At 46.4% G+C, this 18,097-nt stretch overlaps 2 protein-coding genes across 2 annotated transcripts; both read left to right on the top strand.

Annotated features, from left to right (window-relative positions):
• Positions 1 to 5,048: 5,048 nt before the first annotated feature.
• Positions 5,049 to 8,228, top strand: LOC136511810 (uncharacterized protein At5g49945-like). Its single transcript, XM_066505835.1, has 3 exons — positions 5,049 to 6,118; positions 7,374 to 7,577; positions 7,662 to 8,228. The coding sequence occupies exons 1-3, from the start codon at positions 5,093 to 5,095 to the stop codon at positions 7,887 to 7,889; spliced, it is 1,458 nt and encodes a 485-aa protein (XP_066361932.1). The 5' UTR covers positions 5,049 to 5,092; the 3' UTR covers positions 7,890 to 8,228.
• Positions 8,229 to 8,852: 624 nt separating this feature from the next.
• Positions 8,853 to 12,875, top strand: LOC136512366 (bifunctional aspartate aminotransferase and glutamate/aspartate-prephenate aminotransferase-like). Its single transcript, XM_066506330.1, has 10 exons — positions 8,853 to 9,089; positions 9,180 to 9,390; positions 9,729 to 9,822; positions 9,906 to 10,009; positions 10,654 to 10,902; positions 11,015 to 11,128; positions 11,371 to 11,454; positions 11,887 to 12,057; positions 12,128 to 12,241; positions 12,321 to 12,875. The coding sequence occupies exons 1-10, from the start codon at positions 8,983 to 8,985 to the stop codon at positions 12,459 to 12,461; spliced, it is 1,389 nt and encodes a 462-aa protein (XP_066362427.1). The 5' UTR covers positions 8,853 to 8,982; the 3' UTR covers positions 12,462 to 12,875.
• The last annotated feature ends 5,222 nt before the right edge of the window (positions 12,876 to 18,097 follow it).

Here is an 18,097-nt window from a genome sequence, read left to right as displayed (position 1 = left end):
TGGAACATAACCTGGTGTGATTGATTAATTGGAGACCGGATGGAGTCTTGTGTTGTGGTAATCATAGTGATTCCGTCTGTGTCGTTTAAGGACCAGCCGTTGGAGGTCATCTTGTCATGTTGAACGCATACCTCTCACATAGTTGGCTGGATAAGTCATTCTAACTGTGAAGCCGAGTAGCTCAACTCAGGCCGGGGATACGAGCAGTTAAAGTGCACACCCTAAAGGCAGTAAGGATGTGCAAAGAGACAATGGCGTAAGCCCAAGGGTGGGTTAGAGTCCCGAGCCCCCTTGGCAGATTAGTTGTATCTTTGAGGGTGTGGCGCTGGTCCTACCCGTGATTGTACTTGAGTTGTACCAAAGGTGACCCAAGACTACCTTGGTGTAGGTATGTCTAGGTGTGTGTTAGGAATAATTCTCTAGCTGGGTAGGAATCGATTCGAATCGTTGTCTCTCTTGGATAGTGAGAACTTGACAGGATCACACTTCATCATATTAATTGATGGAAGTGCTGATTATGAGATTATGAAAGAACTCAACTAGATATGGTTATTATTGTGTTGATTTAATGATACCAACATATTTGGTAGAGGATAGTTGCTAATCTAGTATGAAATAGGATTAATAACTGGTGATTCACAGTTTAACTAATATTGGACAACTAATGCTTTTTATGCAAATAATGTCTATCAACTCTACTTATAAAACCTTGCATACTCCTTGGTGTCATTTTATTTCTGGTTTATGATGGGTAAGTCTAGTTGAGTACATTCGAGTACTCAGGGTTTATCCCACCATGTTACAGGTGAAGTTTTCGACATGCTAAAGATGGTGGCTACACCGGTGGGCTCGGTGACTCTATTTATTTCTTATCTATATGCTTTTGTCAAAGGATGTCACTTATGCTAGCAATATATTTGGAACTTATAGTAATGTAATCGTTTGAAAGCTATGCTATTTTTACTAATCGGTTTTGAAACCCAAACTTGTATTATTATTTGTGAACTCATTGTAAACATTAATTCCGCTGCAACTCTGTGTATATGATGTGTATTTGCTTAATCATACGATCTTAGTTGCGATATTGATTTACCGAGGTCCTACGTGACACTCAGTGGACTACCGGGTTTATATAAGTGAAAGTATGCGCGTGTCAACGTATTAGCGGGGACAACCGTACTTGATCTTGTATAAATTGGGTGGTTCTGTTACAATCTCGATCCTTGCGGGGTCAGTGCGGCGTGCTTGCTTCTATTAGAGTAAGCACCCTTGATTGGGCATGACCTCTCTCCGTCCCTTTCAGAGGTCGTGAGGGGAGAGGTCGTGAGCCCTACGGGCGTCATGTGACTAAGGCGGGTGGAAGGGTCGTGGGCAACCTTGACCCTAGTGCCTGGCTTGCTCTTTTTGGCTCTTACTGGGCCTCGGTCGTTTAGGCCTTTGCTGATGCGTCGTGGGCTACGCAACCCGCTATCTAATCGGTGCCTTGAGGTACCCCCGGGGTTATAACCTGGACAAATGTGGAACCCAAAACATGATCATGGCTTGGTCACATGGAGAAAGCAAAAAGGTCCAAGACCTATGAGCCCGTGCACGCTTGCAGAAAACCTCATGAATAGGCAAAAAGAGGTCAAGAAAACATTTTCTTGCGTTAAGCCGAAAGCCACAATCCCGACCCCATGACCTAGGGTCTCGTGACAGGCTCAAAAGAAAACCCAAATGCATAGAAAAGAGCATTCTTTTCATTCAAATCCCTAGAAGTACAAGAGCGGTCGAGCCGCTTGGAAATGTACTAAATCATGACTCCGCTATCTAGGTGGCATCGTTGGGGTCCCCAGAGGCGCTTGCTACAAGTGCGGGAGGAAGAAGATGAGAAATCGCTTCACTCCCCTTCTTGTAGCATCACAACCTCTGAGGCAGATAGGCGCGGGGAGGACGAGATGAGAGCAGGATCAAGCCCGCAGGTGACCACCGTCATGCTTTGGAAAGCATGATGGGGACACCAAGGGACGGCAACGCCTCCCTCGAACCATGGGCAACTCCCAGGAGTAGCCCATGGGCTCTAGGAGCAGTTGATTGTTGTCCTTGACACTCGTGTTTTAGCGACCCAAAACTAACGGGTTTGGGGAAGCGCTAAAACCACTAGGGCTTGCAGTTGGCCTGAACACCGCCTCAATCCTCCCCCGCTCGCAAGATCCCTTCTAGCACTAGTTGTCGAAGGGGTGCCACCAACTTCCGGGCACTACCAGTAGGGACACAGGAGGAGAACCATGTGGTTCTTCTTAAACTTTTTTCTCTCGTTCCTTCACCCTCTCAGCAGGAAGGACGAGAGCGGTTTGTAGATACAGTCATGGATGGTTCGAATGAAAGGAATGCCCATATTTATAGGCCCAAGGGTAGACCGAACAGCCTAAAACTCCCGAGCTGCGTGGCAAATCATGAGGGGACACAGCCAATGTCGGATGCCCACGTGAGAATAGGCAAAATCGAGACTCTCAAAAGGCAAAATCGGTACAACCTCGATGAGACTACTCGGTCCCGCCTAGGTCACGAGCCCCGACACGCAGCACACTAACATGGCTAGGCCTAACAGTCGCATACTGCGTCACTAGGGTGACCTAATAGGGTAGAACGCAACAACCACCTGCCGCATTAAAAGCACCAACCCACAAAGGGTCGAGCAACGAAGCTCGCATGAGCCACTACTATGGACCCACGCTCAATACGCACGCCTTTCAGCACTTTCATGATCACTCCGCGATCGTAAAAATGCTCGGGCGCTACTGTCGGGGTTATAACCCTGGGATGTCTCAGAGCACCGATTAGTTAGCAGGCCGTGTGCCCTGCAATACGCTAGCTGGCGAAGGCCCAAACGACCGAGGCCTAGCCAAGCTGAGCAAGCCAGGCCAGACGCTAGGGCCAGGGACGACCATGATCTCTTCCTCCTGTCTTAGCCACACGGCACACAAAAAGCGCATGACCTCGCCCCTGTCATGACCCTTGAAAGGGATGGGGAGAGATTGACCCCCCTAAGTACACCCACTTTAGCGAGGGCAGGCACACCTCACTGACCCCGTGAGGATCGAGGGGACATTAGTCACCTCGGTCTGGTCAGATGCCAACCCTGGACCACCAAGGTCGGACATGACAACATCGCCCCAAGGCGGTGACGACAGGCACGACAACCACCGGCCAGATATAGCCCGACAAGACGCATGTACGATCTCACCCACTACGGGATGGGATCCACGATGGAGGCCTTGACTTAGAGGCCACCTGGGCAAATGAGAGCCGCGACCCTAATGATCAGGATCATGGCCTTCGGCTCCTCAAGACGATCAGCCAATCGACGACCTAATGGCAGCTACCAACTCACGTACCGCGCCCTAGGAAACTAGGAGACAAGGACAAAGACCACGACAAAGGTCACGCCGTACAGGACAGCTGGTGAACTACCACCGTGCCTACAATGCCGCCACTACCGGCACAGTAGGCACCACGCCACACCCTGCTGTGATGTGGCCACAAGGCGATAACGATAGCCACGCCCGGACGAGCTCCACAAGATAGCATAGCTTGCAAGCCAAATTAACTAGGACCTCTCTCAGACTCATGACCCTTCGGTTGGGAGAACCTCCTGCTTTGTATGCGCCCTGGTCCTGAACTCTATATAAGGGTAGTCAGGGCACCCTCTCAATACATTCAAAATCCCTTACTCATTCACTCATTCTCCATCATAGCAGGGCTGCTGAAGCTTCCCTTTGGGTAGCCCATCGCTTAGTTTAGGTACTTCTACCTCTTTCACCATTCTTGCACCCCTATTGTAAGAACTTTAGAGTATTTAAGCGAGGAACATGCACTCGATCATCTCTGAAACTGGACGTAGGGCCTCGGCCTGAACCAATATAAATCCTCGTGTCTTTTGAATGCTACCATCGTCTTTCTGGAGCAGCGCGGCAATCGTATAAGTTCACTAGTCCGGTTTACGAAACACCGACACTACACAAATACTCTAATTTATAAGAATTAAATGCTAATTTAAATTAATTTTTAGCTCTAATAATAAGTATCCCTAACTGATCCAAACATGCTCAATATCTGATAAAAAGCGTTGGTACTACGTTTTTAGGTGGAACCGCCATCTCTATCCGAAAACCGATTAGGCTCTATTTTGGGCATGCACTATTGCACGTACTTTTGTCTAGGGTCCTTGGAAGCCTAAATGTTCGCTTTAAATTCTCATATTTTTAAATTTGTCTTTTTAAAATTTTGAAACAATAAAATTTTGGATCTCTAAACGATCTTAAATTAAAAAAATATCAACTACAAAGTTATATATCATGTTGAGAGCTACAACTTTAGTCTAGACCACATCATTATTTGAGAACTTAAAATGAATTTTGGGCCTCTAAACAATCTCATAAAAAGTTGTCAACTATAAAGTTGTAGGTCTTACTAGAAAAACAAAATACATTTTTTGTATATACTATGTCAAACATCCAAGGTCATTTGAAAAAGCTAAAATTTTGAATTTTAGAATGTGGTGACTTAAAATAAATATTTGGATCTCTAAATGTATTAAAAAATTATCAGCTACAAAAGCTATAAATCATATCAAGCTCTACAATTATAATATAAAATTTGTATTTATATGCATATGACTTCATATGGAAAATTATATTCTTTTTATATAAGAGAAAGCGAGATACCAAATGACAAGTGGAGCCTACTACTACATCAGCAAAACCATCTAAGAAACCATTTTAAAATAGTCAAAAGATAATTTGTCCGGGTTTAAAACTTACGAAGCGTATATATTGTCCGGTATTAAAGGCAGTCTGAATATTTTTAAAATTTTGGATGCAAATGTGCATTCCGTTGGTAAATCACACCCAAAAGAACAGAAAAAAAAAGGAAACAAAAAAAGAAAGAAAAATGAATATTCAGATCCCGACGATCAACCACTTCACAGTAGCAATAGCAAGTCGCACGGCTCCTCCATCCTCCGTTTATCCCTTCCCCCCCCCCCCCCCCCCCCCCCCCCCCCCCCTCCCCGGGTCTTCTCCAGCATACCTACCCTTCCGCCGCCTCAGCTATGGCGGCGCCGAGCTGGATCCGGCTCCGGCAGCCGCGTGCAACCCTCCTCATCCTGCTGCTCCTCGCCCTCAACATCTCCCTCTCCTTTGCCGCCAACTTCGAGGGCTTCGACTCCGACGACCTTCCCTCCGCGGCCGGTGGCCTCGATGCTGACGATGACGAGGAGGGGCTGGACGGCGTCGACCTCCCGCCCCCTCCGCCTATCTCCCTCTCCACCTCCGCGCCTTCACCTCCCGTCACGACGACATCCGCGCCGAACCCTAACCCCGCTACGCCTGCGACTCGGGACCCCACCCCGGCGCTCGACCTCTGGGACGAGGACGAGTTCGAGGGCATCCCCGTGCCGGAAGCGATCCCCTCCGACGACTCCGCCGCTCCAGCCGAGGCCGACACGTCAGATCCCTCCGCGGAGGCACCGGCCGAGGCGGCGCCGGCCGCGAAGAGGAGCCCGGCTGAGCTCCTCCGCGCGTTCTCCGTCGAGATCGCGTGCGTCAGCTTCCTGATCTGCTTCGTGCTCAACTACTTCACTGGGAAGCGGCAAAACGAGAACATCGCGCTGGCCTGGGCCACCAAGTTCGCCACCAGGGACTCCATCTTCGACAAGAACTTCAGCCTTCTTGGCACAGGCGACGGCAAGGACACGCCGCTCCTGCTCAAGGAGGGGCAGGACGTGTTCAAGTTCTATGCCAGTGGGAGACGCTTCTGCCAGGGCATGCTCGCCACCATGGAGATGCGGGCGCGGCACGACCTGCTGTCAAAGTTCGTCGAGCTGGTCTTCCCTAGGAAGGACACCATCACGTTCGAGGTGGTAATGAACGAAGAGGCCATGGACCATGTGATTCTGGCTGTGGCCAGGAAGAAGGCGGCCAAGACGATGCAGAAAGAGGAGAGGGATCTGCAAAGGTTTGCCAACGTTCTCACTTCGGCACCTGCTGGGAGGAAGTGGGTGTCGGATGAGCTTGCTGTGGTGGCCGAGTCTAAGGAGGTTGCTGGGGATATGATCACTGAGGCTGTGCTTGATCAGGTGAGAGTGAACTACAGAATTTTGGTTTTGTGGATTCACTAAAGTAAATGCTTCATTTGGATAAGATTATTAACTTAGATACTTACACTAAGTTGCTGCTTCAATATTTAATGAACTCGATAAAGGTGAATCTTAACTGCTGAATTTTCAAAAATATAATTCAGAAGGAGAACTACTGAAATTTGTGTGGTTTGAGGTAGGCTCACATTTTTTTGAACTTATGCTTTTAAAAGCTGACATTAGAGAACAGAGAAGTTTGCTTGATTGCTTGTATTCAACCTAAAGTTTTGCATTTTGAATTGCAAACTGAGCTCAACTTGTTGCTTTGATGGAAAGCTTATCAACAGTAGTTCCTACTGTCCATGGCATAAGTTATTTTGTTATTGTTCTTTATAGGTAGTATTTTGTTTATAGTAGGCGATGGGATACCATGAAGTTATGAAATGGATAGCCTTTTTAAATTATGGAATTGTATAAATGCAGATGTGCAGTAGCATGTTGGTAGATTTTAACTACCATTTATTGAATTTGAAACATGTCATGTTTCTCTCTCCTGAATTTCTTCATTCTTAGAGATTTATTTTTGTCTTTGATATTTTCTTGCTCTGCCACCTTTTGGACATTGATGAAAGCCTGGTTTGAACAAGGAAAGAACGTACTTGGACATTTGCTGTTACTTCCATAATCAAGTTCATTCATGCTAGAGATTTTTAATGATTGAAGTAGCTTCAGTTTCTTGGGCGTGTTTGGATGCAGCCCTGGCCTAGGAGCACCGGCCAGGCAAGCGCATCTGACCCCAGGTGCTCGAAATCGAACACCTGGGAGCGATGCCTGGCTCAGGCAGCTTTCCCACGCTGCCATCCAAACAGGCCCTGTTATAATATATAAAGCAGTTTTGAGATCAGTGGTATTGCCTGTGAGATGATTGGATTTTGGCAAGGTCCAATTTAGGTTATCCTGAAATCTGTTGTTAGCTAGATTAGATCTGCGGTGCTTATTGTAAAACAGTAAGTATGTCTGTTTCTAAATATTATGAATCATTTACTGGCACTTTCATCTTGATCTTTTGGGTTAGGACTTAAATGGGATTAACTAGGACCAAAAGAAAGCTATTCAGTTGGACTTGGACACTGTCTTAATACCAAGGACCTAAGCTTAAGCTAGGTTGAATGGATCAATTCGCCAATGTGACTGACTTAGTTTATCTTGTATATAGTGTGCCTTACCCTGCTTCTAATGATTCTTTCATCTCCAGGTTCTTGGTGAGAAGGCATTTGAGAAATTCGGAAAGTGGTTCATCTCGCTTCATCTTTCAGACCAGTTGGCAGGATCCTACAAGAAGGTCCTTACATTCAAGTTTGTATTGCCAGATGCAAGCAACATGTCAGAGATGACAAGATTGGTTGCTCTTGTGCCATACTACATTGATTTGGTTGGGCGTTATAAGCTCAGCTCTCATGTGAGTATCCATTTTTTCTCTTCGTAGAGCTCATCATCATGTTCCAATTATATGTCTAAAGTTTTCTGTCTATGTTGTTTGTAGGCTCGCTCAAAAACTGATGGAGCTAGAACAAAGGCCGCTCAGGAGGCTTTCAGGGAACTGCAGAGTGCCAGGCAGGAGACCCTGCAAAGGAAAAAGGCTGAAAAGAAGAAACTCATGGAGGAGGCAGATGCCAAACTAAGCGCTGAGGCACTCCGGAAGAAAGAGGAAAAGGAAAGGGCTCGGCAAATGAAGAAGTCTGGGCCCAAAGTGAAGATGCTCCGCTCTTAATAACGTCAAGATTCAAGAATCTAGCATAGCTTGGCTTTTGCTATTCACTTGTTGATTAGCATATAGTTCAGTTTCTGCTACTCATTTATATTCCAATTTTGGGCCACCATGGTTTCCCCTTGTGAGAATGAGCAAAAAAGATCGAGGAGAAAAGAATCCTCACTGGCGTTTCGGCTTTTTCTTGGATGTGTGCCAGAAATATCTGTAGCCTAATTCGCCCACGCAACTTCTTTGAAAAATTGGTTATGCAGGAGCTGTGTTGTATGAGAAATAGAACTTACATGATTCACTGTGTAAAATGGTGATAGAACTATGATATGAAATTCTATGCTCGGATTACATGCTTTCAGGTTTTAGCAACGTTGATCAGCATCCATTTCTGTTGTTTGTAATGTTTTTGTTCCTTTTTTTCTCACTCATGTTGAGACTTATAGAGTACAGTGATGTTACAGCCTTTCCGATATCTGGAATCCTGGTAGTGAAGTGCTGGATTGAAGTTTGATGGTGCTGTCCAATTGTGTGTGTTTTAGATAGATGTTCAACTGCGATTGTTTTTGTGACGCGTGCATGAAATTTCTGAGGAGAAATCCCGACTGATGCTTGGGTGAGTTTAAATGGAGGGATTTGGATGCTCTGAATTTCCTATAAAATTCCAGGGAAATTCAGAAAGCGATCAATTGTTACAGACTTGGATCAACTTTCCAGGACACATATATTTCCTATAAAAAGGATATTCAGACTAGTGCGTGTATGAATTTTACTCTTTTTACTCTCTTTTTTTTTGTCTAGAAAGGGAAATTTGCTGGTATATGATGAACTTTCCCCTGATTTTCCTATACAATTGGGAAAACATCTAATTTCCCTATTCGTTTGGAAAAACGGAGTCGAGCCAACAAAACCAGTTTTTGGCACCAACCCAGCAGAGCAGGCGCAGCCAGCAGCCAGCAGCCCAGCACTAGTCTCCGGCGGCGACCCACCTACCACCCCACCTTCCCCTTCCCAAGCGGAGCAGTATAACCCAGTACTAGTAGCCCAACAACCTCGCAGAACCGCGCCACCAGCCAACGAGCAAGAGCCTGCAGCCGGAGCTCCAATGGCATCCTTCTCCTCCCTCTCTGCCCCCTCCTCCTCCACCTCCACCCCGTCCTTCAACCTCCCCACAAAAACCTCCCCTGGCACAAGCTCCCTGTCATTCCCCAGGTGAGCGCCTGACCGGCAGCAGTCTGCCAACCTTCTTTCCCGCGTCGTCGGCGCCCGTCGGTAAAGGCTGCTTGTGTCTTTGATTCGCAGGGCCAGAGAGTCGCTGAAGTCCAGGGCCAGGATGGTGACGGTGCGGGCGGAGGCGGTTGACACGACCATCAGCCCGCGGGTGAGCGCGCTCAGGCCGTCTAAGACCATGGCCATCACCGACCAGGCCACGGCGCTGCGGCAGGCCGGCGTGCCAGTCATCGGACTCGCCGCCGGGGAGCCCGACTTCGACACGCCGGCCGTGATCGCCGAGGTGAGAACTGACAACTGAGAGCGGCCTTCTTAATTGGTTGGTTTGCGAAGGGAAGGGGCCAGGGGAAAAAGAGAGGGGAAGAAAAATAGGAACAGATGTCTTATTAGTTTGGATCTTGGTGCAATGTGTATCCTCCTGGTGTTAGGTGAAAGTGCTAGCCAGCTTAATTGCAAATACCTTCACGATGAATTTGTTTCGCCGATTCATGTAACAATATTTTCGTTTGGATCATAGCAACTCTGAATCTCATGGCAGAGCTCAGAGCAATGTATTTTGTTGACATTAGTAGCAGCTGTAGGAAGTTAGGTTGAATATCTTTCGTTGTTGCTTGGGTCCAGGCTGGGATGAATGCCATCAGAGATGGGGCTACAAGATACACGCCTAATGCCGGAACTCTGGAGCTGAGGAAGGCTATCTGCAAAAAGCTTGAGGGTGGGTGCCGACGGATTCCTTGTTCCCTGATTTGTCAGATTGGTTAAGAAATTTAACGACTAATGTTGGCTTTTGATATGCAGAGGAGAATGGTCTATCCTACACCCCCGATCAGGTGCTAGTAAGCAATGGAGCCAAGCAGTGCATTACACAAGCAGTTCTTGCTGTCTGCTCACCTGGTGATGAAGTAAAGCTCTCAGCTCTCTAAGTAGTCTTTAGGAGGAATTTTCTTAAATATTGCTCCATGTCAAGTGTTTAGGTATCCATGATAAGAGCAGCATATGCTTATCTTTGCAGATAATTAATTATTATTTGGACACATCCTTACTTTTGATACTGCAAATTCTACAACCTAGCTAATTGCTTCAATTTAGGAATGTTCAAAATTCTGAGGGTCCTTGCTCTGTATCTGGCTTCCCCTAGTGCAAAAGAAGTTATTCCTATAATTTGAGAATTCTGCCAATTCCAAGTTCTACACTGAATATATAGCTTAGGCTGAATCAAACAAACCCTGTAAGAATTGTGTCCACATACTGTTATTATCTGTCTACTTGAAATTTAGGAGGAATGACCTTACATAATAACATTAATATTTGAAATGTCCATAAAAGTAGCGGTATTGAGTCCTTCTGTCCTGATGTACTTTAGGGAGGAGGTTGTGGAAAGTAATCTTTAGGAGCCTAGGTGATTGCTTTATTCTTCTTAGTTTAACTGCAACTATGTATAGCTTAATCCAGATGAAACAAAACTGTTATAATTCTGTGGCGCTTATTGTTCTGGAACATTCTGCATTGCGTTCTCCAAAAATAATGAATTGCTATCTTATCGTAGGTTTTGATACCTGCTCCATATTGGGTCAGCTACCCTGAGATGGCTAGACTAGCTGGTGCAACGCCAGTTATTCTCCCTACAAGCATATCAGACAATTTCCTCCTAAGGCCAGAGTCACTTGCCTCAGTGATCAATGAAAATTCAAGGATCTTGATTCTCTGCTCTCCATCTAATCCAACAGGGTCTGTGTATCCTAAGGAGTTGCTTGAGGAGATTGCTGCTATAGTCAGAAAGCATCCTAGGCTCCTAGTAAGCACTATGATCTTATTATATTCAATTCAATTATTTTAGAGTTGGTACCCTTCATCAAAACTCCCACCTTTATTAATGATGTACCATGTTATTATTGTTTCCTTTCCAGGTTTTATCTGATGAGATCTATGAGCATATTATCTATCAACCTGCTAAACACACAAGCTTTGCTTCATTGCCTGGAATGTGGGAAAGAACATTAACTGTGAATGGATTTTCTAAGGTAGTTATCTGGCTGTTATTTTTATTTCTTTTTTTGTGGGTGAATCTAAAGGGCTGTAAGGGTCCTTCTGTAATAGCACATAGGGCCTGAATTTTTCAGAAAATAATTTAGTTGGCATATGGAACTTGAATACTTGATAAGTGAAGAAGCAGATTTCATTGTTCATTGCATTACACTATATTCAAGACCATATGCATGTCCAACTAATTTTTTGAATATCTAAATGATCTATATTCTTATAGGCTTTTGCTATGACTGGTTGGAGACTCGGATACTTAGCTGCCCCTAAACATTTTGTCGCGGCCTGTGGAAAGATCCAAAGCCAGGTGGGTAGTCGTTTAAAATGATATGCAGTTAAATATTAGCTGATTTTATTCTTACTCTCTTTCTCCTCACACTCACAATTGCAGGCTATAGCCAATTTTTTGTTGTTTTTGTTCCTTTCTTTGTGACGATGCTAATCTTATAAAATGAAGGATTATCTCACCAAAGAACCTTATTTCCTTGTTGTGTTTACATACTGACTTTCAGCATGAGAATATATTTATTTTTATGTTTAGTTCATCAATTCGTTGACATACTAACATCATATTGCCAACCATCTCTATTAATTAAAAGGACTGCAACCTCTATCATGCACCTCTCATTGTGAGTGCTGTGTCATTATGACATAATCTTGGGATCTAGTAGAAACTGACTTGAAATTCTTGAATTAGTTATCACACTGAGCCCTGATGCTAGTGCCTTGTTTACTTCAGTACACCTCTGGGGCCAGTAGTATATCACAGAAGGCAGGGCTTGCAGCTTTGAACCTAGGTTATGCTGGTGGTGAAGCAGTATCAACCATGGTCAAAGCATTCCAGGAGCGTCGTGATTACCTTGTAAGAAGCTTTAGAGAGCTGCCAGGAGTAAAGATATCAGAACCTCAGGTATGTTTACAGTACTTATTGAGAATATATAACATGCACCAGGAGAGTATCTAAGCTCTCAAATTTACAGGGCGCCTTCTATTTATTTATCGACTTCAGCTCGTACTATGGGTCTGAGGTGGAAGGTTTTGGTACCATCAAGGACTCTGAGTCCCTCTGTTTGTTCCTGTTGGAAAAGGCACAGGTAAGAAGTTACTTCAATTTTGGGAACATCAGTATAAGATACAAGAACATTACAGTGCTTATTGTTGATTGCATTATAGGTTGCACTTGTCCCTGGGGATGCTTTTGGCGATGACAAGGGTGTTCGCATTTCATATGCTGCAGCAATGTCGACACTGCAAACTGCAATGGGAAAGATAAAAGAAGCGATGGCTCTGCTCAGGCCTCCTATTGCCGTTTAGCAAAAGCAACGTATCGCTAATCAGTTGTGGACCAAAGGCTTCTGCATTTCTCTATCATATTAAATACATTCAATTGACGTAAAATAGGATCCATCTTCTTCCCTTTTTGGAAAAATTGTCTATGCTGTCATTTGGCTTTGGGAAGGGCGGGCCTGGTGCAAGTGGTAGAGTCTTACCGCCTGCGACCAGAAGGTCCCGGGTTCGAGTCGCGGTCTCCTCGCATTGCACAGGCGAGGGTAAGGCTTGCCATTAACACTCTTCCCCAGACCCCGCACAGAGCGGGAGCTCTCTGCGCTGGGTACGCCCTTTTTGTCATTTGGCTTTGGACCTTTTGTTTGTATCCGAAGATTTGGATATACTTGCTATAATATAAATGAACTCTGCAATGTTTTTTTTTTCCTGCAAGAATAGAAATGGAAAACTTGTCTTTATTTTGAAAACTTGAAAATACATGGAAGAAACCATGAACATGTTCTGTGAAAGAAGGCTATGGGATCCCCCCTGGGGATTACACAAGCACCGGCAAAAAAAAAGGGAAACAAGTTTTATCAGGTATTGCCATGCGCTTAAATGGACATCAAGATTTGAATCGAGAACTCCAGGTGAAAAAATTGTATTGCACACCCCCCCCCCCCCCCCCCCCCCCCCCCCCCCCACACACACACACACCCACCCACCCACCCACCATCAATCCCCTGGTTAGTGGAGATGCAGCGTAAAGCAGTGCGAAAACTGTCTGGTAAGACAGGTGTCCACTCCTTATGTGTTTGATGATCAAATCTGGTATAAGATTCCCATGGTACATCTTCATTTCAAGTTTTCAAGACCATTCAGGAAGTCCAGCTCAAATGCTTTGTTTCTGCCTTCATTTGTGCTGAGTAACCATAGAGGGTTACAGCAGAGAATACGGACTCAATATGTTAAGCCTGACAAAATGTAGACCTAGAAAGATCAATCGCAACACACCAAAACATCACTTCCGTTTTCAATATTAGATCGAGATTGGAAGTTGGATTCATTCATAATATACATAAAGGTACATCGCAACTTATACATGTTTGAAAATAGGAAAAGATACTCAACATTTATCCTAGCTACACAGGTACGCGACCATATATAACTGCAACAATCCAAATATTGCTCCTGAAAGGTACCATCCCTCTTGAGCATTTCCTCATCAAGTGATTAAGTATTGATATATAGTAACATGGACTTCCAGACGTCTACTATGAAAAAATTTACATCAAATGAAGGAATCTCCTTCCTGATAAGTAGAGCACAAAGTCCAGCTGACAACTGTTGAAGGCTACTCTAATTTGCAACAATTACTTCATCGAAGTTCCAATCTCTAACAAGGTCCCTGGACACAGCACGGCTGCGTTGAAGTCGAGGAGTGCCCTCTGTGCCAACTTGACCACTCACCATGGGAGGAAAGGGGGTCACTTTTGATGTCCCAACACTAGAAGTTCCAGCTGGTGTTACTCTTCGACCTAAGCAGGCAACAGCAGCTCCACATCGGCTTTCCTCCTCTGAACTTGACACTGAGTAGCTTCTAAGAGAGTGCGAGGGGCTGCTCATGCCATGGCATACAAGACAAGCAAGACTCATGGTTGTTGTCTGGCTGAAACCCCACTGGCTGCTACTGCAATGAATTAAACAATAATCTAACATTTTATCAGAACATATAGGAAATTCCATGCTGCTGAGGCATATAGAAAAAAGGTGTTGATGTGGCACCAAAGTAGCAACAAATAGATCCCAACACAGCTTTCTGACCGAATTTAAATAATTATAATCTCACACTGCATGGAGTAAACAAACTTCTACCAGCATTGCTGATTCATTCAGTAATAACTGGCAACAACAAACATATGCCATGAGCTATGCCCCTTTTTTCTCATATGTTTAGAATAAAATGGAAAGTCAATAATAACTACCATGCCACATATAATCATCAATGCCCAACAACCCAATGCATCAGCTCAATCGTGGGGAAGATGGTGGTCCAAATCAGAGTCATTCACAGCTGTGCAGGTTGCAAAATTTGAATGGCAATCAAGATTTATGTTCAGGGCTCAAATTTGCATAACCCAAAAGCACATTTAACACAATACTTTATAAAGGAAACGGCATGCATATAAGCATGTACAATCTGTACACGTTGGTATATATATCCCTCCATTCCAAATTATAAGACGTTTTGGCATTTCTAGATACATAGATTTTACGCCTTATAATTTGAGATGAGATGGAGGGAGTAGTAATGACAAGGGTTAAATCTTCTTATCGACATTATTCTTCTAGATACATAGATTTTACGCCTGATAAGGGATGGGGGGAGTAGTAATGACAAGGGTTAAATCTTCTTATTGACATTATTCTTCAGTGTTCAGATTTATACAACCAAGAAGCATGTATTACTACAAAATAACATGTGAGGCTAATTTAAGGGAATAACAGATCTACTCTGCATTCTGGCAATGACAAGGGCTGAACCCCTGGAGTGTCTTTACCACGCCCAATGAACAAAAGCATGTATGACAATGGATATGTTTAAGAAACAACTTTTTTGACCAACAAGAAAAAAAAGGCAGCAAAGCCTATTATAATTTTGAGGAAAGGGAAGTTCCCCTGCAAGATCAGAAGCAAGGACCAACTTCTCATTTCTCAATCCTAGTGGCGGACCCAGTATAGGACATGGATGTATACACATATAAACCCAATATTTTTTGCAAACCCTGAAGCTACCATGCATGTAGTCAGATCCGAACACAAATAGCGCATCTCCAACAGATTACTCAAATCATCCCCAATACCTTAAAAACAGCAGGTAACTGAGAGGGCTCCAACAGATTAATCATTCAACTCATTCAATTCAATACCCAATACCTAGGTATAACCCCCTCTCCCTCAAATGAAGGGGATGCATCCCCTCACCTATAGCGAGTCTCCACCTATAGTCCCCTCTACCTCAAATGGAGGGATGCATCCCCTCCCCTATGGCCGGAGGACATCTCCGGCGGCTAGTTGTGGCCGGAGGACATCTCCGGCGGCGAATCGGGGCGGCGAGCTCGCCCACCGCACAGCCGCGACCCGCCCGCGACGTAAGAGAGAGGGAGGAAGAGGAGCACCTGTGACGAGCTGGAGGGTGGCTTGGGCGGATCTGGGCGCCGAGCTCCTCGCCGGCGACCTCGCCTACAGACGCTAGCCGGGGAGAACGCGATGCGGCGGACGATTTGGTCAACGTGGACCACCGCCGTGTGCGTCGCGCGGGGCTTGCGGTGGCTACCGCGGAGGAAGGGACGGCGCGGGCGGTAAGAGAGGAGGGTAGGAGGTGGAACGCCGTCGGGCTCGGGGCGAGAAGAGGGGGAGAGCTGGAGATGGGGGAGAAGAGAGAGAGAGAGAGCAAGAGATCGGGGAAGCCCGGGAGGGGGTGTGTGTGTGTGTGTGTTTTTTTTTTTTTTTTTTTTACCGTCATCACGGATGGCACTAGACACGTAACAACATACACATCAGCTCCGCTGATCCGAGTCAGCCTTCTTAGGTAAAATGACCGTCCCTGCCCCTGACTTCTCCCTCCCCCTATTACTGACACACGGGTCCCACAAGTCAGATTCTTCTTCAACCTTTGGTCATCACCACACACTGAGGAAGGGGAGGAGCTCGTGCAGTCCATGGTGACACCGCCCGTCTCCATCCGAGACGCCAGTGACCCCGACGAGGCCGCGTCCACCGCTAGAGCCAGGGTCACGCCAGATGGAGCCGACCGCGCTCGTCGGAGCCAGGGACGGGCGGCGCTCGCTGGAGTCGGGGTCACACTCGCCGGAGCTGGCCGCGCTCCATGGAGCCCGGGTTACGCCTGCCGGAACCGAGAGACGCTGCGGCTGGCGGCGGCACGCATCTCCGCAGCGCACCTGGCGCGGTCGGCGGAGCTGTCGCTACGGCGCGAGGTGGCAACGTGGATGCTGGACGCTACGGAGCCGCGCGGGTTCAACATGTGCCAGCTGCGCACCAATTGGAACCGCGCCATGGCCGCGCTCTCCTGGGTCGCCGACGCGGCGCACTGGATGGAGGACACACTGGCGTGGCGGAATACCCGACAGCGACCGCGATGGCACACGCCGTGTTGGTCCTCCTCGCATGGCACCCGGACCTCATTGTGCCGACGCTGACGCTCCACACCGCCACGGTGTTGTTCGTCGCGCTGTGCGTCCTTGTGGCCATGGTGCTGTACATGGTGCCCATGAAGATGGTGGCCGTGTGGTGATCAACTTCTTTCGGTGGCTGCCTCCCATGTCTGAACGAATCATGTACAAGAAGGCAATCGGTGGCAATGGCTAGAGGATGAAGGAGAATCTAACTTGGGGCCCGCGTGTCAGTGAGGGGGATAAAGACGCCAGGGGCAGGGAGGTCTTTTTATCTAAGCCTGCTGACTCGGATCCGAGCTGGACAGCGGAGCTGGCGTGCCACGCGAGCACAAGTGGTAAATGTGTATTGTTTTTCTCTCTCTGCTGCTAAAAGCGTAGCGTCAAACCTAAAGCTGCTATTTGTGGAGGCGGCATCCGTTATGATGGTAAAAAGTTAAATATCCTCCGAGTAGGGAAGAAAAGGAGAAGAAGAGGGGGAAAGGACCAAAATAATTTAGCCATTGACTTGTGGATTTATCAGAAAAAAAATTAATTTAGAACTCTTTTGGAATGCAGCAATTCTACCATTTTAGTTTTTATAAAAAAAGACTCAGAAAAAATTATGCATTCCAAAGAGGAGCCTTAGCATGCGTTTGATTAGGAAGTAGAATTTCCTTATTATTAGGAGTCGAAATGGAGAGACCAAATTATACTGTGTTTGGCCGGAAGAAATGATTCCATTCCTTGCGAGAATAAGAAGAATCTCCTCCAAAGTCTAATTTATCCTAGCCTATAATACACCAGTTAGAATAAATCTACAACCACACAATAAATATTTGCTCCATAGTCACGATCTATGCTACGTCCACACTTACGAATGCACCTAGAAAATATAACACCATCAAAACGAATACACCAAATTATCTCTTAGTCATTCTTTCTCATTACCCATCTAAATCTGACGGCTTATGTTTAATGCGTCTGCCCTCCACGCTGGCGCTCAGCACTCCACGCCCCCATTCGGCAGCCATGGTTCGATCCCTGCTTCTCTCTCTCTTTTCCCGCAAAAACACGACTCCAGTGACCGTGGAACGGCGACGCGACGGCGCGGGGCGGTTGCGCATCGGTGCCGGTGCTCCGTCCCTGTCGCGCTCGCGAGGGCGGGCGAGCGGCGACGTGAAGACGATGTCGAGGGCGCGCAGCGCGGCCCCCACGAGCGGGCTCGAAATCCTAGCTCTAGTCGCCGGCGGCAATGGCTGCTGTTGCGGCACTCCCGCCGAGGACAAGGCGGGGCAACACCTTCACGCCCGTGGAGAACGTGGAATCCGCCGCCGAGGCGTTCCACGCCAGCATCGACACGGTGCGCTCCCGGTGAAAGGTCCTTGTTTGGTTTTGGTAACTGAGTGACAACTTAGGTGGACTAATTGTGTTTATGTGAGATACACAGGTGATTAGTCCACAGGTACATGTGTGTGAGCAACATATGCCATGGAGGTGAAAATGGCTTGG

This window comes from Miscanthus floridulus, chromosome 16 (assembly GCF_019320115.1).
Source record: "Miscanthus floridulus cultivar M001 chromosome 16, ASM1932011v1, whole genome shotgun sequence".
Taxonomy (NCBI): domain Eukaryota; kingdom Viridiplantae; phylum Streptophyta; class Magnoliopsida; order Poales; family Poaceae; genus Miscanthus; species Miscanthus floridulus.
Note: the sequence above shows the minus strand (reverse complement) of the source record. Positions and strands in the feature narration are given on the sequence as shown.